Source organism: Pseudochaenichthys georgianus, chromosome 19, assembly GCF_902827115.2.
Source record: "Pseudochaenichthys georgianus chromosome 19, fPseGeo1.2, whole genome shotgun sequence".
Classification (NCBI taxonomy): Eukaryota; Metazoa; Chordata; class Actinopteri; order Perciformes; family Channichthyidae; genus Pseudochaenichthys; species Pseudochaenichthys georgianus.
The window spans coordinates 6,076,341-6,103,337 of record NC_047521.1 but is presented as its reverse complement, the minus strand read 5'-3'; the positions used below and the strand labels follow the sequence as shown (position 1 = coordinate 6,103,337).

General features: G+C 42.4%; 1 protein-coding gene across 2 annotated transcripts in view; it reads right to left on the bottom strand.

Annotated features, from left to right (window-relative positions):
* abca5 (ATP-binding cassette, sub-family A (ABC1), member 5) overlaps positions 1-26,907 on the bottom strand; it is a 30,470-nt gene extending 3,563 nt beyond the window's left edge. Inside the window, exons 1-34 of one of the 2 annotated variants that reach the window (XM_034107814.2) lie at positions 26,774-26,907; positions 25,537-25,706; positions 19,291-19,477; positions 18,954-19,127; positions 18,429-18,526; positions 17,698-17,924; positions 17,448-17,589; positions 16,445-16,633; positions 15,653-15,800; positions 15,344-15,521; positions 15,051-15,109; positions 14,298-14,584; positions 13,681-13,800; positions 12,995-13,133; positions 12,512-12,602; positions 12,157-12,296; positions 10,850-10,969; positions 10,573-10,774; positions 9,676-9,842; positions 8,927-9,054; positions 8,627-8,764; positions 8,369-8,482; positions 6,934-7,104; positions 5,533-5,646; positions 5,115-5,252; positions 4,216-4,284; positions 4,055-4,131; positions 3,792-3,915; positions 2,510-2,627; positions 2,298-2,389; positions 1,773-1,948; positions 1,139-1,214; positions 895-989; positions 51-170 (exon numbers count right to left, since the gene is read on the bottom strand). In XM_034107814.2, the coding sequence (XP_033963705.1) occupies positions 51-170; positions 895-989; positions 1,139-1,214; positions 1,773-1,948; positions 2,298-2,389; positions 2,510-2,627; positions 3,792-3,915; positions 4,055-4,131; positions 4,216-4,284; positions 5,115-5,252; positions 5,533-5,646; positions 6,934-7,104; positions 8,369-8,482; positions 8,627-8,764; positions 8,927-9,054; positions 9,676-9,842; positions 10,573-10,774; positions 10,850-10,969; positions 12,157-12,296; positions 12,512-12,602; positions 12,995-13,133; positions 13,681-13,800; positions 14,298-14,584; positions 15,051-15,109; positions 15,344-15,521; positions 15,653-15,800; positions 16,445-16,633; positions 17,448-17,589; positions 17,698-17,924; positions 18,429-18,526; positions 18,954-19,127; positions 19,291-19,477; positions 25,537-25,659 (4,541 nt within the window). In that variant the 5' untranslated portion in view covers positions 25,660-25,706; positions 26,774-26,907. The remainder of the gene's footprint in view (positions 1-50; positions 171-894; positions 990-1,138; positions 1,215-1,772; positions 1,949-2,297; positions 2,390-2,509; positions 2,628-3,791; positions 3,916-4,054; positions 4,132-4,215; positions 4,285-5,114; positions 5,253-5,532; positions 5,647-6,933; positions 7,105-8,368; positions 8,483-8,626; positions 8,765-8,926; positions 9,055-9,675; positions 9,843-10,572; positions 10,775-10,849; positions 10,970-12,156; positions 12,297-12,511; positions 12,603-12,994; positions 13,134-13,680; positions 13,801-14,297; positions 14,585-15,050; positions 15,110-15,343; positions 15,522-15,652; positions 15,801-16,444; positions 16,634-17,447; positions 17,590-17,697; positions 17,925-18,428; positions 18,527-18,953; positions 19,128-19,290; positions 19,478-25,536; positions 25,707-26,773) is intronic. The other variant, XM_034107813.2, reaches the window with a different exon arrangement.
* Positions 26,908-26,997: the final 90 nt, after the last annotated feature.

Genomic DNA, 26,997 nt, shown 5'->3' with positions numbered 1-26,997 from the left:
CGGGGATCCTTTCCTTCAGCATACGCCCCATCACAGACTAACGCACTAACCTGAGCTGTCCGGACACCATGATGGCGACGCGGTCACACACGGCCTCCGCCTCCTCCATGTAGTGCGTGGTGAGGATGGCTCCCCGCTGACGGTTCTTGAAGGCAGCACGAATGGCCCTCCTACGCAAAGCAGAGACCGAGGTCAGAGGCTTCAAATGAAGACACCTCCACTACCAAGTGTCCTTCAGCAGAATAGTCAATGAGTCATGCTCCAGAGCCGAGCCTACTCTGTGACCAAGGTCATCACAAAGGAAAACTACATCGAATACTGTGACAGAAATAACATGCAAAATAAACGAGTGTCAAGTTTAAACGCCAAGTGTATTTTATTTAAAAAAAAATTATATCCAGTAATTGTTGCTCAATTCTAGTTATTTTACAAGACTGTTTTGTTTCAAAACCTAATTATCGTACTTCTTCTTTCAAATTGTTTTCCATCTCAGAAAGTATTTCTTCTGTATTCTTTTATAGTAGTTTAGCCTCTATTTCTGTGACTATGTTTTTTTCTCGTTTCTTATTGCCTTTATCAAATCTTTGGCATTTTCGAAAATCTCTAGAGTTTAAAAAAAGGCCAATTAAAAAAAAGATGTGAAGTCTTCAAACAACAATAAAGGATTGGATTTTATTGTAATGTATTTTTGTAAAAGCCAGCATTTTATATGTGAAAATGTCAAAGAGATGTTTTCTACAAAATGCATCTTAATTATTATAAATGTGCTATTCCAGGCATAACATTGTGCAAGAAAAAATAAAACAAGAAAAAAATGAATCAAACCTTTTCCTTTGACACCAAATGTAACAGGTTCACATTGAAACGGAGAATGGTCATGCAGAAGAGCCTCACCACATGCGCTGTTTGGACTTGGGGTCCATCCCCGAGGACGGCTCATCCAGCAAGACGATCTGAGGATTCCCGATCATACTCAGAGCAAAGCACAGCTGGAAGCAACACATCAGGGTGGTCAGTTTGGATGCAAATGGGTCCCTACAACACATCATGTTGGCAGGAAGCTGAGCAGGTTGAATGTGTACAACTCTACACTTTTAACTCCAGTGGCTTTGTAAAGAAATGTTGGACGTGTTCTGACCTTCCTCTTGAGTCCTGCCGACAGGGTCTTGGTTTGTTTATTTAAATGGTCCTTCAGCTCCAGAGCATTCGCCACACTGAAATCAATAACAACAAAACAATTGGTCAGCTTTTACACGCCAGTTATCCCTAAATCATTCGGACACTTTGTAAAGGTGGGGTGCTCTGGCTGATCAGTACACGCAGATCAATGCAAGGGATACATATCAAACACTGTGAGTGGAGTGACCAGTGCTCATTTTGTAAAGTGCCAGCACCACCTTTGACTAAGTGAACATGAAGTATAGTTGACAGAAAGAAAGATAATAGACAAATGCTGTTTCTCTCCAGGTGTTCATGAGATATCACATTCACAACAACGTGATAACCTCCTCCAGTCTTGGCTGTCGGCCCCCTCAGGGATAATATGAGGTTAGGTTATTATGATAATAACTTACAAAGACATTTGGCTCAGGACTAAATGAACATGTACTGACCTTCAAAAACCACATTCAAGGTGAAATGCAACACGAACACCGATAGATTACAGTTACAAAACATTGATATTGAACAAAGTGTGATTGCATATTGGAAGAGGGAGGCAGCAGGTGCAGCGGTGAGGATACAAGTGTGAAGCAAAGCAACCCGAGGCGTACCGTTTGATGATGTCAGGAACATTGTGTCCTTTCAGACCCTTGATGGCGGCGTAGATCTCCAGATGCTCCTGCAGTGTGATCCTGGGCCACAGAGGGTTCACCTGAGGACAGTAGCCCACATGCTCCAGAGGATTCTCCACCGGACGGAACTCTGTGCTGTAGTCCCCCATCAGCACCTGGACAAAGGCCATGAAAAGGAACATACAAACATTTATGTTGTCTTTAAATTGAAGCCATCTCCAGACGAGAGGGCCACACATGTAGTCACTCCTAATAACACACTATCGCAGCGAGGCTCTGCATGTAACAGCATATCTGAACAAAGACTTCACATTAAGGATTCAAATGAAAAAAGGAAGTCTTTGACGATGATGAGGGAAGATGTTTGGAGTCATCGGAAGGTGCACATCATAAACCGGGTCAACATTTGTGAAATTACTTCAAATTACAAAAATCCACACTAAATCTTGATATAGGAATCTGGAGCTAATAGAGACAAGGAGAGCAGCTTAGTCATATCCGTACCTGGCCTGAGGTGGGGTCCGTGTCCCCCGACAGCATGTGCATGATGGTGCTTTTCCCTGATCCGTTGGGGCCCAACAGTCCAAGAACTTCCCCTGTAGAAACAGCAGAAATTAAGACGATGGCTGCACGGTCTCTTCACGGACGGGAGCAATCCAAACGTTTGATCACCGTGCAGTCAGAGCGTTATCTGGCTTCGCAGAAAGAGTACACACCTTTGCGAACGCAGAAAGAGATGTTCTTCGTCGCCTCTTTCCTCCCCTTGTTCAGAGAAAAGCCTTCTCTCTTGCCTTTGTACTGCTTGCTCAGGTTACTCACAACCACCGCTGGTTTCTGGTGAGAACAGGGGAACAGGGCAACAGTCACAGCTCAGGATTAAGCCACACTTATATAATCAGTATTATACTAATTGTAGAATTATTTCCATAGGCTGCAAAGTAAAGCATCGTAACTTCATAATCACTTACTGTGCCAAATGCAATGCATGTCTTTATCTAATTAAAAAAAAAGCACCATCAATTCATGTTTCTACGGTTGATGTTATCATAAAATGTGACGGCAGCCGTTTGTAACTTCGTTAAAAAAAAGGTTGCTCTACATGTGGGCTAATTTACATAATAATGATAATAATGCATTTATTTTATATACTTTCAAGGCTCTCGAGGTCGCCGTGCAAACACATACAAAACAAGATACACAATACATAACACCAGCATAAGAGACATAAACAAGACAATGCAGTTCATCAATCAATCAAATCAATAAAAACAGGATGTGTGACGGATAAGGATCAGGGTGGACATGCGAGTGTGAAGAGATGTGATTTGAAAATGGGGAGAGAGTCAGTGTTGCGGATGTCAGGTGGGAGGGGGTTCCAGAGGCGGGGTGCAGAGCGGCTGAAGGCTCTCGACCCCATGGTGGTTAAAGGAAGGGGGGTGCAGAGCGGCTGAAGGCTCTCGACCCCATGGTGGTTAAAGGAAGGGGGGTGCAGAGCGGCTGAAGGCTCTCGACCCCATGGTGGTTAAAGGAAGGGGGGTGCAGAGCGGCTGGGGAAGCAGAAGACCTGAGAGTGCGTCGGGTGTGTTGACGTGCAGCAGGTCGGAGAGGTACAGAGGAGGGAGGTTATGGATGGCCTTAAAGGCGAGGAGCAGAATCTTAAAAACTATACGGGGAGCCAGGGAAGCTGCTGGAGAACAGGAGAGATGTGGTTAATGGAGGGGTTCTGGGGACGATGCGGGCGGCAGAGTTCTGGACCAGTTGAAGTCTGTGGAGGGATTTGAGAGGGAGACCAAAGAGAAGGGAGTTGCAGTAGTCGATGCAGGAAGTGACCGGGGTGTGAACAAGATGGCGGTGCTCTTAGGGTGAAGGGACGGGCGGAGGCGGGTGATGTTGCGCAGATGGAAAGAGGCAGACCGGGTGATATTACTGATAGAGATTTGAAAGAAAGTGTGCCGTCGAGACAGAAAGGAAACGGCTCCCTAGTTCCCTGAAGCTCACCTCTTCACATGACTGGCAGGTGAGCGCCTCCTTCACTCTGGCCTTCTCCATCCGAACATCCTCATCCTCGTTCAGCCCTTCCTCTATGTGTTTGTCCAGTCTGGGCTTCGACTTGGACGAGATACTGGACATGAGAAAGAATGATCATTAAAACATGCCATGGTATCACACATGGTGTCAAACTAAGAGGCGTGCACTGTTTGTGTAAAACACGGGAGAACACCCTCTAAATGTCTTAACTATGACTTCAGATCTGATCCCACCTGCCGATGGTCCTCCCTCCGTAACGGATCTCCAGCCAGCGCAGCAGGAAGAGCAGCAGGACGCACTGCAGATAGGGCTGAGCAGACAGACACAGAGTATCACATCTGAACACAGTGTCTGTTTCCTGAGCAAAGCAATGCTTGTGTTTGGATATACGTACAGCTACAACTGCAATGAGCAGGTTCTTCCACAAGAAGTTGGACTCATACAGCGAGGGGAGGAATGTCGACTGGAAACAAGAGCAAAGATGAGTGAGAGGGGTCCTGATCGTACATCAGCCTCTAAAGGAATTAACAGCTTGATCTTCACATCTTCACAAGTTCAAGAAAAGCAAGCTGTATCATTTTGTATAAACAAGTGAAATGTATATAATAGAGCAGGGGTGTCAAACTCAAGGCCCGGGGGCCAAATACGGCCCGCGACTTCATTTTATGCGGCCCTCAAGAGCTTGCAAAGAATAGAATACGTTTATTATACGGTTACATGCCACTTTACAGAAGCACATTGCCCATATACTACATGTCCCACAATGCATCTCATTTTGTGACATGCGCACTGAAGGGACTTGCAATTGGTTGCAATTATTTTCCCCAGACTTCTGCTTTCAGACTAGTTAATTATGAAGTCATTATACCCTCTCCGATAATAATCAAATACAGAGGCAATAATGTAATATAATACATAATTTTATATATGTATATTTATATAGCTACAACCGGCCCTTTGAGTGCAACCATGATGCTGATGTGGCCCGCCATGAAATTGAGTTTGACGCCCCTGCAATAGAGAGTAAATGCGTCTTGTTAACAACTCCTGAAAATCTCCAAAAATAGCTTTTATTGAACTGTTATTTAAACTGGAAAAAGTTTCCTTTGCTTTCATAATGGGAGGGTTGATGAGAGCAGGGAGAGTACGTAGTACAGTACTGTAGTGCATCCAAATATACGGAAGGGTTTAAATCCAACAGCCTCCTTTAAACAAGTAGAACAATCCCTTTGATGCAGGTTTGAAAGAAAGAGCACCAGAGAAACCCGTGGAAGAAGTGCTGTCGAGCCGCACCTTGGTGATGCAGTTGAGGCAGCCCATGAGAGGGTACAGAGGGTTGAAGAAACACAGGGCGTTGTGCAGGTTTCTGGTCAGTTCAGGGCTGTCGTTTACAAATGACAACTGAACCAGCGAAGCCGACACCACACACACCTGAAACACAAGTGGCTCAGTTAGTAACCTTTCACGTGACCGTCATACAGTAAGGTAACGGTAAGATAGACACAATGAAACCAATATGAATCTTAACTCGTTCACAGCAGGCGCAGTGTGACATTAGAGCTGCTGCACTACAGCCAATATATACACTTTTTATTTGAGTTATTGTAACATTACTTGAGGCACCAGTGATCACAGTTCTTAATGAAAATAGAGCTGTGACCACCCTACACATGGTTTATTCAATGTGAAGCCACCATGCGTCCCGCCTCACCATCATGGAGATGACAGAGAAGAAATCTCTGTTGCTCTGGACTCGAGCGAAGCCAAAAGAACACACATAGGAGAAGAGGATCATGGCTGGACCAAAGCCAACGGTACACAGCACCTAAGAGAACAGAGACATCATAACAACATATTTATTGTATCATTGCTTATACATTTGATTTATAAATGCTACTGCTGACGTATGCTCAGCTTGTTTATCGGATCATTTAAGATCCTGAAGTCTGAGGACTAAAATCAATCATCAGGATGAAACGTTTAGTTCAATACAACCAGGTTTAAAATGTAATAAAAGAAGATTTGTAACAGCATCTGGCAGATAACTAGAAGGCTGACGCATGCTCATTGACCATGGACCTTGATTTAGTGTATAGAATTCTCTAGGTTTGAAAAATGTAGGAAACATTTGGGATAATGCGAGTACAGGACTGAACAAATGTGGAAGAAGAAAAGTTAAATATTATACTAGCATTGTGTGTGTAATGCGTTATCTGATGTGGAACCAAAGGACACGCCTTTTCACATAAACTAAGGCCCCGGCCACACGGGGACGATAACGGTCGTATCTGCTACAGTTCACTATCAGATAGACGGTTCAGCCGCACGAGGCCGACATGGAAACGCAGAAAACGATAACGGGTCCCAAGTCGGGTAGATCTGCAAACGGAACGCTCTGGGGGGCAAACGGCTGATCATTTCCTGATAACGTTGAAGCAATAGCCCCACCCCTCCCACCCCTCCTGCTCAGAGATCAGCTGCTGGGCTGTCAGGAGAGGGGGAGGAAAAGAGAGGCTCCGTTTATTATTATTATTATATAGAGTCGTTATTCATTTGTTTTAAAGCTCAATAAATAACAAAGAAGACCTCTGACCGCCAATTTTCTAATTTTGTCCGGAAGATTTAAACTTTAACGGACATGTTGACCGGCGAAAAAAAATCTAACTGAAACTCTGCCGCACGGTTCCCTCGTTCCTTGGAGGAGGCGGAGAGGTAGGTGTTTGTCATCTGCTGGTGGACTACCGGAGAGCAGCAGGAGCACACGCTCGCCTCGGGGAGGGAGGAAAATAGCCAGAGCGTCCACAGCGGAGAATAAACAGAAGAGCAACCATGGCAACCATGCATGGGAAGTCTTCTTCGCTGCTTTTGTGGCAGGAGTACAGCGCCACGTACAGGCCCGGCATATGTACTACAGCGTCTCCAGCGCTTTCGAGCGGTCTCGTGTGAACGGACACGTGGATATACGTGGACGTAGACTTTTTTGATAACGATTGCAGTCCGTTTGCGTTATCGTCCTTGTGTGGCTCCAGCCTAAAGGCGTTGCTGTCCAAGAAGGTGTTCACCTAACGAGCTTGTTTTCTGTGAAGTGAAGCATCATGTTTAAAGTACAGACCACAGAGGTGAGGTTGCTGGAGGTGAGCAGGTTTCCAGTGTTGAAGGAGAAGAGGACCATGGTCATGCCGGAGAGGATGAGGTAGTAGAAGGGGATGTCCACCGCTGCCTGGCCGCACCAGTATGCTGACGGGACCAGGCCAGAGATACGCAGTGTGGAGCGACACTTGATCTGAAGGAGACAAAAACATCCAAATATACAGCTGAAAATATGGCCTTATATATGACTGAGATCTATTTGATAATTTTACTATAAATAGGGCTGTAGCTGTACCACGTTTTTGTTTATATTCGAAGCTTCTATTGGGGTGAATGTTTGTTGTCATGTTTTAGGACACCATCAGACATAAAAATGAAATGCTATTGAATAAAGCCATTGATCCAATTAAATAAAACATTTTTTTATATATCAACGCTTTTTAAATAAATAGAACTGGTCAGCGTGACAAGAAGCAAATACATGTTTTTTAAAGGCTTTATAAATAGCAACAAATATAGTGCAATATTGAAGCAGATTGTATTGTTATATAAAAACATTTTTGGAAAAGGCTAATCATTATCTTTAACTAAGAAAGCTGCACATGTTGTGTATTTAAATGTAAATGTGAAGAAAGATCCAGCCCTGATTATAGCCAACAGTATTAAACATCTGCAGAAGGGTAAAGGAAGGTTGTTGCGATGGTGGTCTCTGCTCTACAGGAGGGTAAGGGGCACTAATGGAGCAACTGAATCTTTCAGGACTTGGGACCTGTGATAGGCCAACTGCATCTAATACAAAAAAACACGTAACCACGACATACCCGAACCTTTGTCACATGTGATGCCCTTCTTTCATGTTACCTGCTGCTTTCCATTTCTCAAACTGTCCAATGAAGTGCCACAAAGACATTGTTTAAAATTCACATGTAGCAAAGGAGAGGTTTACGAGTGCACAGTAGTTGGGTTACAACTAACAATTATTTGCATTGTAATTTAATCTTCTAATTATTTCCTGGATTCATAGTTTATCCTTTGGTTTTTAATATGTCAGAAAGTACTGACATTTTATCCCCCAGATTCTAAAAGTCCAAGGTGAAGTCTTTAAAGTCTTAGTTTGTCAGTCCAAAACCTAAAGATGTGAATAATATATCATACAAAATACAGAAAACAAGCATTTCTGCCAATTATGCATAAAATAACTGACTAAATATTATTAAAAGTTGGTGATTTTTTTAAATGTCAATAATCCCTTTAATTGCAGCAGCTCTGCAGAATATGTCCCTATATTAGCCCCTTTGCAGTCAAATCACTCCTATCTTTCTTTTAGGTACAAAGCTATGGTTACAATTCAAAATCAAGAAATAAAAAACCTTAACTTTCATCTTTGCTAAATAATTCCCTTGTTGTACAGATCAAAGATATCGTTAGAATCATCATCAGTGGGAGTTAGTGATTACCTCTCTGTCTCGAGTGTGGTCCATGGCGAAATACGCAGGCATCCCAGCAGCCAGCATCCCCAGAATGATGGCCTCGATGTACACCAGAGCGTAGGACGTGGCATCGGGCATTTGCTGAGGGACGGCACAATGAAAATATTTAGAGTCTTCAAATGGCACAGGGTAAAAGGATATATCTGCTCGTATGAAAGCAACGTGGGCCGAGTCATTGATATACAAGGACCATTTAGGGGCTGAAGTGTGTCTTTAAACACTCACATAATCAAATGGTTTGGTCCAGGTTCTTATCCGTCCAGTGCCATTCAGACCTCTGAGAAAAGCGTTGCTTAATACATTCACAGCCATTGGCAAGGAGTGAACGGTGGTGCTGTTGAACGCAACACTGTACCTGAACCCCTGTTGACGTACAGAAACAAAGTGTTAACAGAGTCCACTCAATCTAAATATAAGGCTCTCGATTGGAGTACTTGGCAGCACTTAAACAAAGAGCCCTTCATCTGGAACATTACTAACATAACTGCTAATGTTTCGTTTTGATTGAATCTGTACGATAATAACCTTGCTGGATCCGGTCACGTTGATGGCGGCGCTGTGGGGGGCTGCAGCCATGTAGTCACCGTGTTTCATCAGATCTACTTTGAGGTCCTGAGACTCCAGGTTGTGGATGAAGTCAGAAATATCAGAGCCTGTTGGCACAACAACAACAACAACAACACTTCAAACCAATGTGCTAGAAAACAGCTGATGTAAGAGAGAGTAAAGGAATACTGAAAGGGTCATCCTCGTTAGAAGTACACCCATGGGACAGTTCCCATTGGCTCTCTTCTCAGGTGGAATTGAATAGTTGTACAGCAGTTAGAAGCCGGTCACAAAATGTACAGTATGCAAATCTTTCTTTGCATAATTGCTATGAATAAATACTTATCCTTTAGAACAGTGCTTCTCAAAGTGTGGTCCGCGGACCACTGGTGGTCTGTGAGCGCCCCCTAGTGGTCCGAGTATATTGGTAACATTTCATATTTGAAATAAATACATTTATTTAAGTTTTTCGCACTCTCACGGGAATATCTCCGCAATGGAACGAGCTTAAGTTTCACTTTTGATTGCATGATAGGCTATAGCCCAGATAAGCACCTTCATCAACATGTTGACACTTGTTTGTACAATATTCAGGCGATTTTTAAAAAACGATGTGTTTTTGGATATTTGTGGAGTTAGGTGGTCCGCGAGTGTTTTTTTATTGGTTAAGTGGTCCTTGGTATGAAAAAGTTTGAGAAACACTGCTTTAGAACATCTCCGGGACTCACCTGAGGAGTTCTGAACCAGGAGGCCGGTAGAGTATCTGTGCGGCATCGCGTTTTTGTTGAGGAGGTAAATGGGTAGAAACTGGCGCTCTGAGGAGTGAATCTGGATGTTTCCTGTGGCCAGAGAAAGGACGAGCACTGCAGCCACGAACACCAGGAACAGGGACAGGCTGCAGGGAAAGACCGGACCAATCAGTGGAACCCACAATGTTTCACAAACACAAAAGGGCACATTGTAGAGCATAATGTAAACCTTTTAACCATGTGTTTAAATGACATATTTGATCAGTTACCTAAGTCTGCTATAAGAGAAATTTAGTTTAAGGTAACTTTAGTAGGGAAAAATTGTTAGCAAAAATAAGTATTAGCAAACACAGGTTATAGTATCACTGCCTTTGTCACAATTTGCTCTTTCATAAAGTGCAAATCTATGTTTTACAATGATATAGAATCTAACTTTTATTTCCTCAAAGTGTATTTCTATTTATTGAGAGTGTTGTTGAGAAGTTGTCCAAATAGTGCATCTTGTGCCTTTTATAAATGAGATATATATTGATAATTAAACATGTTTAAACTAGTAAAGTGCAGTTAGCATCAAACGGAGTCAGATCTTCATTTTCCTTTCACTTAAGATGGAGGCAAACAAAACAAAAGACAGGAATATATTCATCTTGCATCAGGCCTAACTTAAGTGCATCATGACATATTGGGTATGGAACTAATCTGCAGATGACTTCCAAATGAGACTAATTTCTAATAAAGCCTGCAAAATCCTAGGTAAGGTTCGTGTTAGCATACAGTAGCTGAATGCTGGATGTACGTTCTGGAAGCGGTTACTGATAAGTGAAGCTTAGAATAGTGGGTCTTGTTTTCAAACATGATTCGCCTCTGAACACTCACGTGTAAATGAAGGCTTTCCTCTCCCTACGCATGTTGAGCATGTGCAGCCAGGCCACGGTGCTGAACTGCTGCCGCCACAGAGCGTGACCCGACACGACGTCAGACTTGTTGTCAGAGAAGGTCAGCAGCTGCTGGTCCGTATTATCCAGAGAGGCGTCGTCACCTTCCTCCTCCGCCTGCTCCCGATTAAACACACTGTAGTCTGAAGACAGGGAACAAACAAACTGAGAAACACTCATACGGGATTTATTGAGATCTGCTTCGGGGACACACTCACCAGCTTGGTCTATTTCGGTCTCTGCCTCTAAACGAAGAAAAACATCCTCCAGGGTTGTCATAGAAACCCCATAGTTGATAATTCCCAGATTGGGTTGGCAATCGATCTCCGAAAACAAGCCTGAGAAACAGAAATTAATCAGTACTGGGTGCTGGTCCAATGCTGTTACATTAAAGCTTAGTCACACATGAGTCATTATTTCAACAGTTACCTGGGCGGGACAGTAAGAAAGAGGATTTTATTTGTTTTAAGTGTCTGTTGATTCACTCTCTAGTGCGGAAAAAGGACACAATGGTGAGGAAGCTTGTGAACAACTGATTCAAATGTTAGAATAAAAAAATGTGTGTGGAGATTCTCGCAAACCTAACATTTCATGCTGCTGCAGCCTTGCATTGAAAAGCATCCAGCTGGCAAGACACAGGTTGACGTTTTGAGTGAAGTAGTCACAGGACAAACAAAGTGTTTCAGGGACATTGACCCTGAACAAACTGGAATTATTATCAATGGGTCTATACAACAAGACAAGTGTTTTAGATGTCCCCTAAACTAAGAACGTTCTAGAATGAAGTGTTCCAGCAAAATGCCATAAAGGATCTAAAGGTGGCACTACTAAGAGTTATAGCTAAACATATATTTGACAAATATTTTAATGTATCACAATTAAGTAGTTAAAACCTGACTCCCCAACATACACCTATGGACTGATATGGGAAATACGTCAGATAGATAATAACATATTCTCTGAGGATCCAGACAGTTGGAGTCCCGCCATTACTGTGCTCTTCTTGTGAGTTGATGTTGGTTCCCCCACATCTCCTGGACCAGTCCAGTGTCTCAACCTTCTGATCAAGGTGTATTTAGTGGCACTGGCCAAATACATGTGATCTAGATTATCATTATCTTTTATTTCATATATCTAATGTTTGAGAATATCTTTCCACTTATTTATTTAGTTCCATTGGTATTGTTTTATCATGTTTCTTTCAATGTATTGGCTTTGTAGATACAGCTGATTAAAAATACAATCTAAAAACTGTTGACTAAAGTGTGATGTTTGTTAGTGAAACTGAACATGAAATAAAACCAAGTTAATAAAAACCACAAAAAAGACGGCCATTTTGGTCATTTATTTGACCTTGAATTAGTTTGAAATATTGCAGCGTATTGAAAGACTCAGTCAGCTGTCAGATAAAGAGTTAAAGGGGACCGGCTGTATACCTCCAACTTGTTATTATTTTATACCTTTACTATTTGCTGACTAAGGACTAATATTTAAGGATCGACACTTTAACTAGATGTGACCTGACCTGAAAACATGTCCATGCCCTCCAGAGGCAGAGTGAAGGTCAACTCTGCGTCATGTTGTCGAGATAACTTCGCCTTGGTGACATGCTGCTTGACCAATGACGTGATCTTTTCAGCTTCGCATCCCTCGTTGATGGACATTCTGCGTGAGAGGAAACACACACCAGTTAAGTAATAATACAAATGTAGGCTTTGCCCCCGTTCCATAAGCTGTTGCAACATAACAAATATATATTGACCTGAGATTTCAACATCATTTAATTCATTCATCGGGCCATTTTCCAAAGGGTTACTAAAGGGCCACTTGTTGTTATTATGCACAGATAGGAAGTATTGTAGTGTTGTTTTTATACTTGCCTGAGATGATATCCAACACCACACTTGACTTTGAGATAGAGAGAAGAGCCAACACACTTGAGCTGTCCTTGAGAAATCACAGCTTTGCGATCTGGTGAAAAGAAATACGATCCGTGATGAATAACAATAACAGCAAATTGATACATGTGATACTTTTGAATTATAGTTGGGAAGAAACAGTCATTACATGTCTGCAGGTGCAAAGTGCTCAGACATCCAAAGCAGCTTCACTATAAACACAGCATTTGAGGAAGTTGGCGCTTTCATAATTTCAAAAATATGATGGGTTTAAATAATTGTAAATCCATCACATTTTGTTCATTACACTCAAACAATGTTAAACAGCTGCAATGCTCAAACATTCTAAAATTAAAATCTCAAAAGTTAAGCCTGAATGTTTGCCTTTAGTTTCCAAGTAGGCAATCTGCCTTCTGCTTTTGTGCATGTGGGCGAGTGCATGCTATGTGACAGGAGGGTTCATACCAGCCAGAATGTCAGCCTCGTCCATGTAGTGTGTGCTGAGGACAGTGACTCTGCCGGCCCTGCGCTTCTTCAGCAGCGTCCACACCTGGTGTCTGGAGCAGGGGTCCATGCCGGCCGTGGGCTCGTCCAAGAGCAAGATCTGAGAGGAGCAGACGCCATGCAAACTGCTCAGGGTTCACCCAAGCTTCTTCTTCAAACCGTAAAACTATTGTGCAGTAAAACTCAAACATGGAGACATTTTCTGTTGTCATGTTGGTTCAAAAACACTTCAACTTTAGATATCCTTTATGTAAAGCGTTGATTTCAAGTACGTTTTAAATGGAATATACTGCAAACTGATATCAAAATGAGGGGGGGGGGGGCATCCTGTCGTGCTTCTATTAGCTACTAGTGCTCCAAAATAATTATACTTGATAGTTTAAGGGGCAGGACATCTCTTAGAAGTTGACCAATCACAACAGAGCCGGCCAGCTAACCAATCAGAGCAGACTGGGCTCTGGTTTCAGACAGAGGGTGAAAAGAGGTGCTGCAGCACGGACAGTATGAGAAAAATAAAGAGCTTTTTGAACATTAAAGCATGGAGACATGTCCCAGACACAACATACAAATATGAAACCTGAAAAAGAGCATGATAGGGCCCGTATAAATAAAAAATAAAAAATGTATCCATTTAAAGCTCCAGGTACCTTAGGATCTCCCAGAATGGCGATGCCCACAGAGAGTTTCCTCTTTTGGCCTCCACTCAGATTTTTGGCCTGAGCAGTCGCAATTTTTTCCAAGTCTAGATCCTTCAGCACTTTGGTAACCTATCAAAGAGAAGAGTCGTTAGCCACATTGGAAAAGATTCCCTTAAAGGTGGGGTAGGTAAGTTTGAGAAATCGGCTCGAGATCGCTAGAATTTGAAAATACAGGACCGGAGAAAATCTGCCACTTCCTCACAGAGCCCCTCCTCCAACACACACGAACGCGCACATGACCAATGAGGGCACGAGATAAGTTTGTGCCCCGATGGAAGGCTGACAGGCAGGTAGGCCATCCAGTTATTTTAGCCGGGCCGGATTGGTCGTGCTTTTTACAGTACTACGGCTTCCACAGATGGAATTCAAAGCACTTCAGATGTTCATTGCTATCGGGATGTTAAGAGCATTCCATGGAATATAACAACAAGTGTATCTCGAGCTGGTTTTTCAAACTTACCTACCCCACCTTTAAGGTCAAATGACTAATCAATCAAGAATGATTTGATTTGGTGATTATATTGACCACTCAAGAGGAATATAAGACAGAGGCTTTAGATAATCACCTCAGCGTCGATGTCCGAGGGTAGGATCCCTTTGATGGCAGCAAACATGCGGAGGTGCTCCTCCACAGTGAGCACATCAAAGATGATGTTAAACTGGGGGCAGATTCCCACCAGCTGCTTCATTTCGGAGCCATCTGCGATCTCTGCTACGGGGGAGCCATAGATGGTGGCCGAGCCGCTGGTGGGCGTGCAGATGCCACACAGGATGTTCATGAGAGTGGACTTTCCAGCCCCGCTGTGTCCCAGCAGAGCGGTGATCTGGCCCTCATAGATGTCAAACGTCAAACCTGACATTATGAAAACCAACCAGAAGAATGCATATTAAGAACAACAGAGTGGGGCAGACCGATATACTGTTTCAGCATTGTTGTTGGGAACTAAGGAAACCTTTTTTCTGTTTAATACAAATGTATAAACTTCCAGGCAAAATATTTATATTTCAATCATAATGAAAAAACTGGAAGTAAAAAAGGTAATTTTGTAATGTATTTTATACTGTAACAACTTGGGAACAATACAGTTAGAAATGCAACTACGGATAAACCACAGGTCAAACCTGGGTTTCTGTACTATTTATTTGAGAGGGTTCGAAAGGTCTGTGGTGCAGGTGAGTTATTTAATATCTTTTCATTTAAACTTTGTTATGAACGTAATTAAATGTAATCTACTAAAGAAAAACTAAAACTACAATGTTGCCAGGATAAAATGCTAGCAATGCATCTTTAATCACAATCACATGTGTTTGGGACTCACCTCTCAGAGCCTCCACCACGCTGTCCTTCTCTTTGTACACTTTATGGATGTTATTGATGCTGCCGGAGAAGAAGCATACAGGAAGTGAAGTGTAAACACAGAAGCGTACCAGAGTGAAGAGCAGACTGCTGCCACAGGCCTTTCTCAGCCAGAACAATGGTGTCTGACAATAACCAAGAACAGAGCCAGAGCCTTTTTAACTGAGCATGAAACTCTCAAAGTCTCCGTTCATCTCCTCATCTTTAGTATTAAACACATGTAAGTAATAGTCGTATGCTCGTGCAGATTGTTACCGGATAGCCTCTTTCCCTCTGAACTCAGGGGAAATGGGTTCCACATGCTCGTCGCCACCTGAAGTGCCTTTCACCTCTGCGTCGTATACCGAGCTCACTTCAACGTAACGCTTTCTGCGTTTCGACCAATAGGAAGGCTTCAGGAAGTACACCAGGGACCGCTTCATTCCAAAGTCCCCTGCATTTCAGACAATACTTCATTACACAAGGTAATTGGAATATAACAATGACAGTTTATGATTAAACCTACAGAGAAATGTGGCTGTTTCGTCTTGCTTAATTAGTGATTAACTATCTGAATTGACTCACCAGGCAGAACCTGGTCCAGGTAGACAGCTAACAGCAGGTAGAGGATGCAGTCCACAACGAGCATGAACAGGGGCACGTACAGAGGATGAGGGCCGTTAGCCAGGGAGGAGAACACAGCACCATCTCCCTGGGCCTCCAGGTAGACCACCTGACACACACACACACACACACACACACACACACACACACACACACACACACACACACACACACACACACACACACACACACACACACACACACACACACACACACACACACACACACACACACACACACACACACACACACACACACACACACACACACACACACACACACACACACACACACACACACACACACACACACACACACACACACACACACACACACACACACACACACACACACACACACACACACACGCAAAATGATGGGCTGCTAATGTCTCATAGCTAGTTACTGATTGTTATAGATGTTGAATGTATGGAACCTGGTGAAGGCAATGCATCATGGGAGGGGAATAATAGCAACTAGCCAGTATTAATTGTAGCCAAGTTTATATCCAAATATATAACAATTTGCACTTTGTCACATGATTTTATCCTTATACCATAACAAATATTTTTGCTAAACTTTGAATTTTCCTTGCTGCATTACCACTCTTTTTTAATGTGCACATTTGTTTTGCATTAAATAGATGGATTAAAAACGCACCTGAAGAAAATGTCTTGGCCAATCAGGTGTTTCATAAAAAGGCATATAGTGGAAGATGACCAGTGGAGCATCTTGTGGGTAAGTGTTTGGTACCTGTGCAATCCCGATGGAGAAGGCGCTGGGGGAGAGCAGGCAGAGGAGCCAGACCAGAGGCTGAGGGAAGTCCTTCAGCAGCACGGTGAACAGGGACAGGCAGCCGAACACCACCGTCAGCATGGAGCCCACTGTGCTGGCAAACTTGGGCTTCTTAAATAGCGGGGTCATCATGAAGGAGAAGAAGATCTGTGAAACAAGAAGAGAGTCAAAGCAAGCAGAGGGAGATAGGAGGAAGGAAAACAATTCATTTCCTCCATGACTCCCATCATCCAGCAATAGATGAAAGCAAACAGGGCTGTAATAAAAACTCAGGAAAAGATATTGCCTTAGAGACGGTGCACCAATTTCAAAATCAAAACAAGTTGGCCACTCTCCAAGATGACAAACTTAAAAACGTCTTGCTTGAAATGCTGCCCTAATATCTTTCTAGTTTGAGGGCGATCACTTAAGACCTAACGTATCTCAACCTACTGTAGATATGAAACCATTGGAGTTACAAATCTTGCATTAATCAAACCAACCAACACACTGAGGTCTCCTACAGTAGCTCTACCTACATTTGAAAAGTCCTTACAGTTGTATGCTCACAGTCAAACGTTTCCATGGTGACGACTTTAGTAGAAGAATAGGTTAATGCAAACTTATGTGCACACTGAGCTCTCATGCATGGTTCACACTGGTTCAACTTTTTGGATGACTGCATTATTTACTTATCATTCCCTTTACAAACATTTTGGCAATATCAAAAAATATAGGGGCAGCCGTCTCTTTAGAAAACATATATTTTGTATGTGAACTAAAGCCATGACGATATGCTGAATACAAAGCTGTGCCATCTGGTGAAGGAATTGGGCAATGGGATGTTTGAATGATCAATGTATTGACACAAAAGAAAAACTAATGAAAGGCATAATAATGAAACCAAAACTATTTGCATGGCTCAACGTAAATAAGAGGATATTAATGTGTCCTCGTTTCCCTCTATGAAAGCTCTACTCACCGATGATATTCCGTAGAGGAAGATGAGAAGGAATATAACCAAGAAGTCACTGTTAGGGAACAGGGCCGTGTACGTAGCGATGATGGACATTAGGAAGGACATGGTGGTTACCAGGGCAGCGTACAGGAGACCCCATGACAACCTGTTGGACAACATGAACACATAAGCGTACAGGCGTACACAATCTCAAAGAAAGCAGCTTCTACAAGTGATTTCAAACGGCAGGGACCGAGGGCCTCTTGCTCCTCACCAGAAAGCGGTGTCGTAGAGCCCCATCATGGTCATGGTGTCTTTGAGGCGATGCTCCTTCTCAGCTGCCACGTTGACGATGAGGAAGGTGACGAACGGCGTAAAGGCCAGGACCAGGTAGATGGAGATGAGGGCGTGGGGGAATTTCTGCACCTCCACAGAGCCCGGCTGACCCATCATCACTACACTCAGGTCCATCTCACTCCGAACAGAACGCTTCGTCTGCATCTGTACAATAGAGATGGACCGTTCACAAGCACACCATTAAACATTAAGTATATCCTAATCATTACAGATTCATTCATCAACGTTTCTTTCTATATTAATAATACAAAATAAAAACATAATGTTGAAATTACTTTTTAGGTCATTTATGACTAATGAGCCTCAGAGGAATATTATAGTTTCTCTTTTTAGATGTAGAACTTTCTCAAATAAATATGCCCAATTTTTTCCAACAATGCCATTGCATGCAATCGACTCATAGTTTCAGCACTATGACAGAGCCTTCCTGAACAACTGTACCTCTGACATCTTGGAATAACAATAACCCCTTCATGTCTTTTCTAAAAATCACTAAATGTCTTCTGAATTGTCGTGGCATTAGCTTTATGACTGCACAAACCGACCTGGAGCATAGACACTTTCTTTGTTGCATTATATGTTAGCCTGTGCAACACACACACCATACCTTCCCTCTGTAGGGGGGGTGCACCGTCTGGCCTGACTCACCTGGATGATGGCTGCATCGATCAGAGACTGCAGGCGGATGAAGCCAGAGTACCAGTAGTTAGCCGCTCTGCAGTTCACGGAGCTGGTAAAACAGTTTGCTAGAGGAACACAAGCACAAAGACATGAGGCCACATATGGAAGGAACTCATGTGTTGGATGGTCTTTACATTACAGATACAGTAAGCTAATATAATATAGTGTCTCTATAGTGTGTGGTGCGTCATATCATAGGCATATCGTTTGACGTACACCTACCTACATCTGATGTGGATGTCATTTCTTAGATATCAACTGATTGACAACTGATTATTTTAAGATATAATTTAAATTCAAATCTTTAACACGGTGTCTTTATACAACAATTCTTGTTGTCGGCAGAGTGTATTATATATGAGGTCTATGTAATTTTAAACTTTTATTAGTCACAATAACTGAAGAGGGGGTCTGAAAACGATGAAAAGAAGATTTTATATATATAAATATAAATACAGGAGGCAAAATAAAAAATGCTCAATTAGACTATACCAATAGATTCTGTGTAATCGCTGGGAAAGGGCAGCTGGTTGTACGGAAAGCGTAGCCTGTAAGACGTGGCGGAGCTGTCCAGGAACACCACACCGACGTAGCTGGAAGGCTCATAAAGGCTGGCGTTCTCCAGGTCCTCCTCACTGGCAAACATCTCCAGATGATCCTGCATGTCTGAAGACACAAGAAGGAGGATGAAAGTGTCATACAACAAGTAGATTTGCCTCAACACTTTCTAGTTTCCATCTTCAGTCCCTATTCTATTTGATACAGATGTACCGTTGTCAAGAACATCACAAGGCTGTATTTCTTCTTTAAAGGATGAGATGGTTCTTACGCATCTCCTGGGCCACCTCTTCCATGATGTGGTTGGTGATGTTAGTGATTGGTGTGTAGCCCAAGCCCTTGAAGAAGTGGTCTTCGCGCTCCAGGTCCATGGTGCTGATGCCTCCATAATACACGTGAGGATTCAGGGTGCTGATGAGTATCAGAAGACCCAACAGAAGCAGAGGTAGGATCAGTTCCTGCAGAGAAAGATACATAAAAGGAGCAGCGGATTAGAAAACCCGGAAGTCTGGATTTGCATGTGGTCTAGCTTTGGAACATTGTGACGGTTAGAACATGTATCAACAAGTGAATAGAGCACAATGGGTGTTACCGCCCATCTATGCAATAGTGTTGCACTTCTAATATTGCTTCAATGGGGATATACAACTTCTTGAGAAATAACATTAGAAATGGTTTCTCTTCCATCCGTAAAATACATGCTATCGTTCCACCTTGAGAAACACAGAAAATGAAAATAATTAATTGAGAGCCACTGGCACGTCAAGAGCTTGCCAGGCCTTTATAGAGCTTTACCCAGAGACATGTTATAGGGCTTTACCCAGAGACATGTTATAGAGCTTTACCAGAGACATGTTATAGGGCTTTACCCAGAGACATGTTATAGAGCTTTACCCAGAGACATGTTATAGGGCTTTACCCAGAGACATGTTATAGAGCTTTACCCAGAGACATGTTATAGAGCTTTACCAGAGACATGTTATAGAGCTTTACCCAGAGACATGTTATAGGGCTTTACCCAGAGACATGTTATAGAGCTTTACCCAGAGACATGTTATAGAGCTTTACCCAGAGACATGTTATAGAGCTTTACCCAGAGACATGTTATAGAGCTTTACCCAGAGACATGTTATAGAGCTTTACCAGAGACATGTTATAGAGCTTTACCCAGAGACATGTTATAGGGCTTTACCCAGAGACATGTTATAGAGCTTTACCCAGAGACATGTTATAGGGCTTTACCCAGAGACATGTTATAGGGCTTTACCCAGAGACATGTTATAGAGCTTTACCCAGAGACATGTTATAGGGCTTTACCCAGAGACATGTTATAGGGCTTTACCCAGAGACATGTTATAGAGCTTTACCCAGAGACATGTTATAGGGCTTTACCCAGAGACATGTTATAGAGCTTTACCCAGAGACATGTTATAGGGCTTTACCCAGAGACATGTTATAGAGCTTTACCCAGATACATGTTATAGGGCTTTACCCAGAGACATGTTATAGGGCTTTACCCAGAGACATGTTATAGAGCTTTACCCAGAGACATGTTATAGAGCTTTACCCAGAGACATGTTATAGAGCTTTACCCAGAGACATGTTATAGAGCTTTACCCAGAGACATGTTATAGGGCTTTACCCAGAGACATGTTATAGAGCTTTACCCAGAGACATGTTATAGGGCTTTACCCAGAGACATGTTATAGGGCTTTACCCAGAGACATGTTATAGAGCTTTACCCAGAGACATGTTATAGGGCTTTACCCAGAGACATGTTATAGAGCTTTACCCAGAGACATGTTATAGGGCTTTACCCAGAGACATGTTATAGAGCTTTACCCAGAGACATGTTATAGGGCTTTACCCAGAGACATGTTATAGGGCTTTACCCAGAGACATGTTATAGAGCTTTACCCAGAGACATGTTATAGGGCTTTACCCAGAGACATGTTATAGGGCTTTACCCAGAGACATGTTATAGGGCTTTACCCAGAGACATGTTATAGGGCTTTACCCAGAGACATGTTATAGGGCTTTACCAGAGACATGTTATAGAGCTTTACCCAGAGACATGTTATAGGGCTTTACCAGAGACATGTTATAGGGCTTTACCAGAGACATGTTATAGGGCTTTACCAGAGACATGTTATAGGGCTTTACTCAGAGACATGTTATAGGGCTTTACCCAGAGACATGTTATAGAGCTTTACCCAGAGACATGTTATAGAGCTTTACCCAGAGACATGTTATAGAGCTTTACCCAGAGACATGTTATAGGGCTTTACCCAGAGACATGTTATAGGGCTTTACCCAGAGACATGTTATAGGGCTTTACCCAGAGACATGTTATAGAGCTTTACCCAGAGACATGTTATAGGGCTTTACCCAGAGACATGTTATAGAGCTTTACCCAGAGACATGTTATAGGGCTTTACCCAGAGACATGTTATAGGGCTTTACCCAGAGACATGTTATAGAGCTTTACCCAGAGACATGTTATAGGGCTTTACCCAGAGACATGTTATAGGGCTTTACCCAGAGACATGTTATAGAGCTTTACCCAGAGACATGTTATAGGGCTTTACCCAGAGACATGTTATAGAGCTTTACCCAGAGACATGTTATAGGGCTTTACCCAGAGACATGTTATAGAGCTTTACCCAGATACATGTTATAGGGCTTTACCCAGAGACATGTTATAGGGCTTTACCCAGAGACATGTTATAGAGCTTTACCCAGAGACATGTTATAGAGCTTTACCCAGAGACATGTTATAGAGCTTTACCCAGAGACATGTTATAGGGCTTTACCCAGAGACATGTTATAGAGCTTTACCCAGAGACATGTTATAGGGCTTTACCCAGAGACATGTTATAGGGCTTTACCCAGAGACATGTTATAGAGCTTTACCCAGAGACATGTTATAGGGCTTTACCCAGAGACATGTTATAGAGCTTTACCCAGAGACATGTTATAGGGCTTTACCCAGAGACATGTTATAGAGCTTTACCCAGAGACATGTTATAGAGCTTTACCAGAGACATGTTATAGAGCTTTACCCAGAGACATGTTATAGGGCTTTACCCAGAGACATGTTATAGAGCTTTACCCAGAGACATGTTATAGAGCTTTACCCAGAGACATGTTATAGAGCTTTACCCAGATACATGTTATAGGGCTTTACCCAGAGACATGTTATAGGGCTTTACCCAGAGACATGTTATAGAGCTTTACCCAGAGACATGTTATAGAGCTTTACCCAGAGACATGTTATAGAGCTTTACCCAGAGACATGTTATAGGGCTTTACCCAGAGACATGTTATAGGGCTTTACCCAGAGACATGTTATAGGGCTTTACCCAGAGACATGTTATAGGGCTTTACCCAGAGACATGTTATAGGGCTTTACCCAGAGACATGTTATAGGGCTTTACCCAGAGACATGTTATAGAGCTTTACCCAGAGACATGTTATAGAGCTTTACCCAGAGACATGTTATAGAGCTTTACCCAGAGACATGTTATAGGGCTTTACCCAGAGACATGTTATAGGGCTTTACCCAGAGACATGTTATAGGGCTTTACCCAGAGACATGTTATAGGGCTTTACCCAGAGACATGTTATAGGGCTTTACCCAGAGACATGTTATAGGGCTTTACCCAGAGACATGTTATAGGGCTTTACCCAGAGACATGTTATAGGGCTTTACCCAGAGACATGTTATAGAGCTTTACCCAGAGACATGTTATAGGGCTTTACCCAGAGACATGTTATAGGGCTTTACCCAGAGACATGTTATAGGGCTTTACCCAGAGACATGTTATAGGGCTTTACCCAGAGACATGTTATAGGGCTTTACCCAGAGACATGTTATAGGGCTTTACCCAGAGACATGTTATAGGGCTTTACCCAGAGACATGTTATAGAGCTTTACCCAGAGACATGTTATAGGGCTTTACCCAGAGACATGTTATAGGGCTTTACCCAGAGACATGTTATAGGGCTTTACCCAGAGACATGTTATAGGGCTTTACCCAGAGACATGTTATAGGGCTTTACCCAGAGACATGTTATAGAGCTTTACCAGAGACATGTTATAGAGCTTTACCCAGAGACATGTTATAGAGCTTTACCCAGAGACATGTTATAGAGCTTTACCAGAGACATGTTATAGGGCTTTACCCCAGAGACATGTTATAGGGCTTTACCCAGAGACATGTTATAGGGCTTTACCCAGAGACATGTTATAGGGCTTTACCCAGAGACATGTTATAGGGCTTTACCCAGAGACATGTTATAGGGCTTTACCCAGAGACATGTTATAGGGCTTTACCCAGAGACATGTTATAGAGCTTTACCCAGAGACATGTTATAGGGCTTTACCCAGAGACATGTTATAGGGCTTTACCCAGAGACATGTTATAGAGCTTTACCCAGAGACATGTTATAGGGCTTTACCCAGAGACATGTTATAGGGCTTTACTCAGAGACATGTTATAGAGCTTTACCCAGAGACATGTTATAGGGCTTTACCCAGAGACATGTTATAGGGCTTTACCCAGAGACATGTTATAGAGCTTTACCCAGAGACATGTTATAGAGCTTTACCAGAGACATGTTATAGAGCTTTACCCAGAGACATGTTATAGAGCTTTACCCAGAGACATGTTATAGGGCTTTACCAGAGACATGTTATAGGGCTTTACCCAGAGACATGTTATAGGGCTTTACCCAGAGACATGTTATAGGGCTTTACTCAGAGACATGTTATAGGGCTTTACCCAGAGACATGTTATAGGGCTTTACTCAGAGACATGTTATAGAGCTTTACCCAGAGACATGTTATAGGGCTTTACCCAGAGACATGTTATAGGGCTTTACTCAGAGACATGTTATAGAGCTTTACCCAGAGACATGTTATAGAGCTTTACCCAGAGACATGTTATAGAGCTTTACCCAGAGACATGTTATAGGGCTTTACCCAGAGACATGTTATAGAGCTTTACCCAGAGACATGTTATAGGGCTTTACCCAGAGACATGTTATAGGGCTTTACCCAGAGACATGTTATAGGGCTTTACCCAGAGACATGTTATAGGGCTTTACCCAGAGACATGTTATAGGGCTTTACCCAGAGACATGTTATAGAGCTTTACCCAGAGACATGTTATAGAGCTTTACCAGAGACATGTTATAGGGCTTTACCCAGAGACATGTTATAGGGCTTTACCCAGAGACATGTTATAGGGCTTTACCCAGAGACATGTTATAGGGCTTTACCCAGAGACATGTTATAGGGCTTTACCCAGAGACATGTTATAGAGCTTTACCCAGAGACATGTTATAGAGCTTTACCAGAGACATGTTATAGGGCTTTACCCAGAGACATGTTATAGAGCTTTACCCAGAGACATGCTATAGGGCTTTACCCAGAGACATGTTATAGGGCTTTACCCAGAGACATGTTATAGGGCTTTACCCAGAGACATGTTATAGAGCTTTACCAGAGACATGTTATAGAGCTTTACCCAGAGACATGTTATAGGCTTAGGGTTAGCACATGTCCACTGGGAACGCATCAATAAGGACATTTGGTTCACATTGGATTTTACGTGTGCATATTATAATAACACTTTTTACACTCAAATGGTCTTTTAAGTAAACAAGCTATATTAATTGCAGTGCAGCTGCAAACACCTGGACTTTACAAACTGCTGCAAATGAAGCTCCTAGGGGCCCCGAGTGCTACCTTTCCAAAGAACATGTGATACACAGACATTAAAAATGCACCAGGGCAACTGAAAGATGCATGCTGTAACAAGCGAGACATTGGAAGGTAAAAAAGGGACAGGTCATCTATTTTATTTGATTTAAATATATACATTGTGTTTAATTTAAGAAGATCTTAACCAAAGGACTTGGTTTGGATGTAGTTTTCTTTTGGTTGTACTGACTGGAGCAGCCACAAGTGTGACACAATGATCACATTCAAAGGCTTATCAACGGTAACTAAGGGCTGCCTGGAACAGCCCCAGAGAGAGGACAGACCTATGGACACTGCAGCGTGCTAGCCATAACACAAAGGTGTGTGGAATGTAAGATATGGCTACAATACAGGCCTAAACATGTTTTTCTCCCCCACATTACTGTGAGGGGTAAAAGAAGTACAACCAAATACTTTGTTCAATTCCAAACCTGGCCATATACAGTACATGTAAGCTACTAACACTAAAGGGGGGTATTGTTATTGTGAATATATTAAACTCTGTCACTTCTACATTTCTTCCATTAGGTGTTCCTTGTTATTACTGCACAAGCTGTTCTCCAGACAGAATAAGCTTGGTTGCCTTTGTTCTATTATTTCACACATTATGTTATTGTGCCATGGCTCAAACTAAATATTGACTTGGCTGCATGAAACATTATTGGATATGAAGACAAATGTCAACAACAACAACAACAACACAGCAGAACTATCTTCCTCCCTGAACAGATTCATATGAAAACTAAGCACCTGGAGACTCTGCTGCTTGGTCCTCCATTTGATGAGCAGATTTTTGTAGAGAAGACTTCTCGTTTGGTGCCAGACTCCTGCATCTCTTCTATATACAGGCTGCATACTTCCAGCATGCCTCATCTGGATGACGTACGGACGAGAAGTTGTCTCCGTAATGCTAGCCTCAGCTGCAAGTACAAACATGTTTTAATTCAAAATAAAATGATAAAAAACCCTTGCTGTCACTTGAGCTGGATTTATAAAACAAGCTTCATTGCTATAACACATAACAATAATGAAAGCAGTAACGCCACTTTGACTTCCTTTCAACGCATACTAAGCTTCATTTCTTGCATTATTATTTTAATTCAGATAACAATTTAAATAGCCTTTATCAATCAATCATCAATGTTAGGCGTCACTTGAAATTGTATTAAGGACAATTCCAATGAAATGCATGTAGGGCTCTGAAAAATACATGTTCATGACATTTGATAAACTAAACATTATTTGTTGATGAACAAATATTGTTGTGGCCTTAACATACAGTACCTTTATGGTGGCACTTATACATTACACACAATTAATAAATCACTATTATATGATGAGATGCAAGGAAGACACAAAGATAAACACACATTCAATACATCCTTTAGAGCACTAATGTGTGCATTATGCCTTTACTTCTGCAGATGAATGTAGGTCCTTCATTTGCATGCATGCACAACATAGATGATCTGAAAGAATGAGCTTTAAAATGAACTATGTTGCTTTCCCTTCATCTCAGTGAGCCATACACAGCTTCATAGCAGCTAACACTGGGGTGATGACGACCACCGGCAGGGACCAGGGGTAGACGTGTGGACAATGGCAATATCACCCTGTAAAGTGGCTTTGTCTGCAAAGCGTACGGGAGAAGGACACCTAGCGTACCTGTCAGACGAGCGTTTAGTTAGCTGACGTTAGCCTCTGGACCAACGCTACCCTGCTGTGGGGTATGTTGGCAAGGCTGAAATGTCAGCATTAGGGGAGCACCGTATTCACCCCTTTGTTCCAATGATGAATGGAAATTAGAAAACGTGTATGCGATTCTGTGAGCAAAATGAACAGCTAGAAATGACACGTTTGTTCTGCATCATCTGAGCTCGCGCTGAATGCGGTGAAGCAAAAATAATCAAGCTAGCAAGCTACAGCAACACAGCCGATAACGGGGAAACATATATAAGCACTGATAAAAAGAAAACATTTCACATACTCACGTATAAAATACATTAAGGCATATCTTTCCTCGGCGTGCGGTTTAACGGCCTTACATTACAGATACTGTTTTTTGTCAAGAAGATCCCCTGAATGAGCTGTCTTGTTTTTTTACCTAGGTACTTCCTACTGTCAAAATACAGACCAGTGACGCTGACCAATCAGATCTGTCTTGGTGCTAATGACAAAGGTTTGCGCCAATCAGAATTAAAACAAATGGCT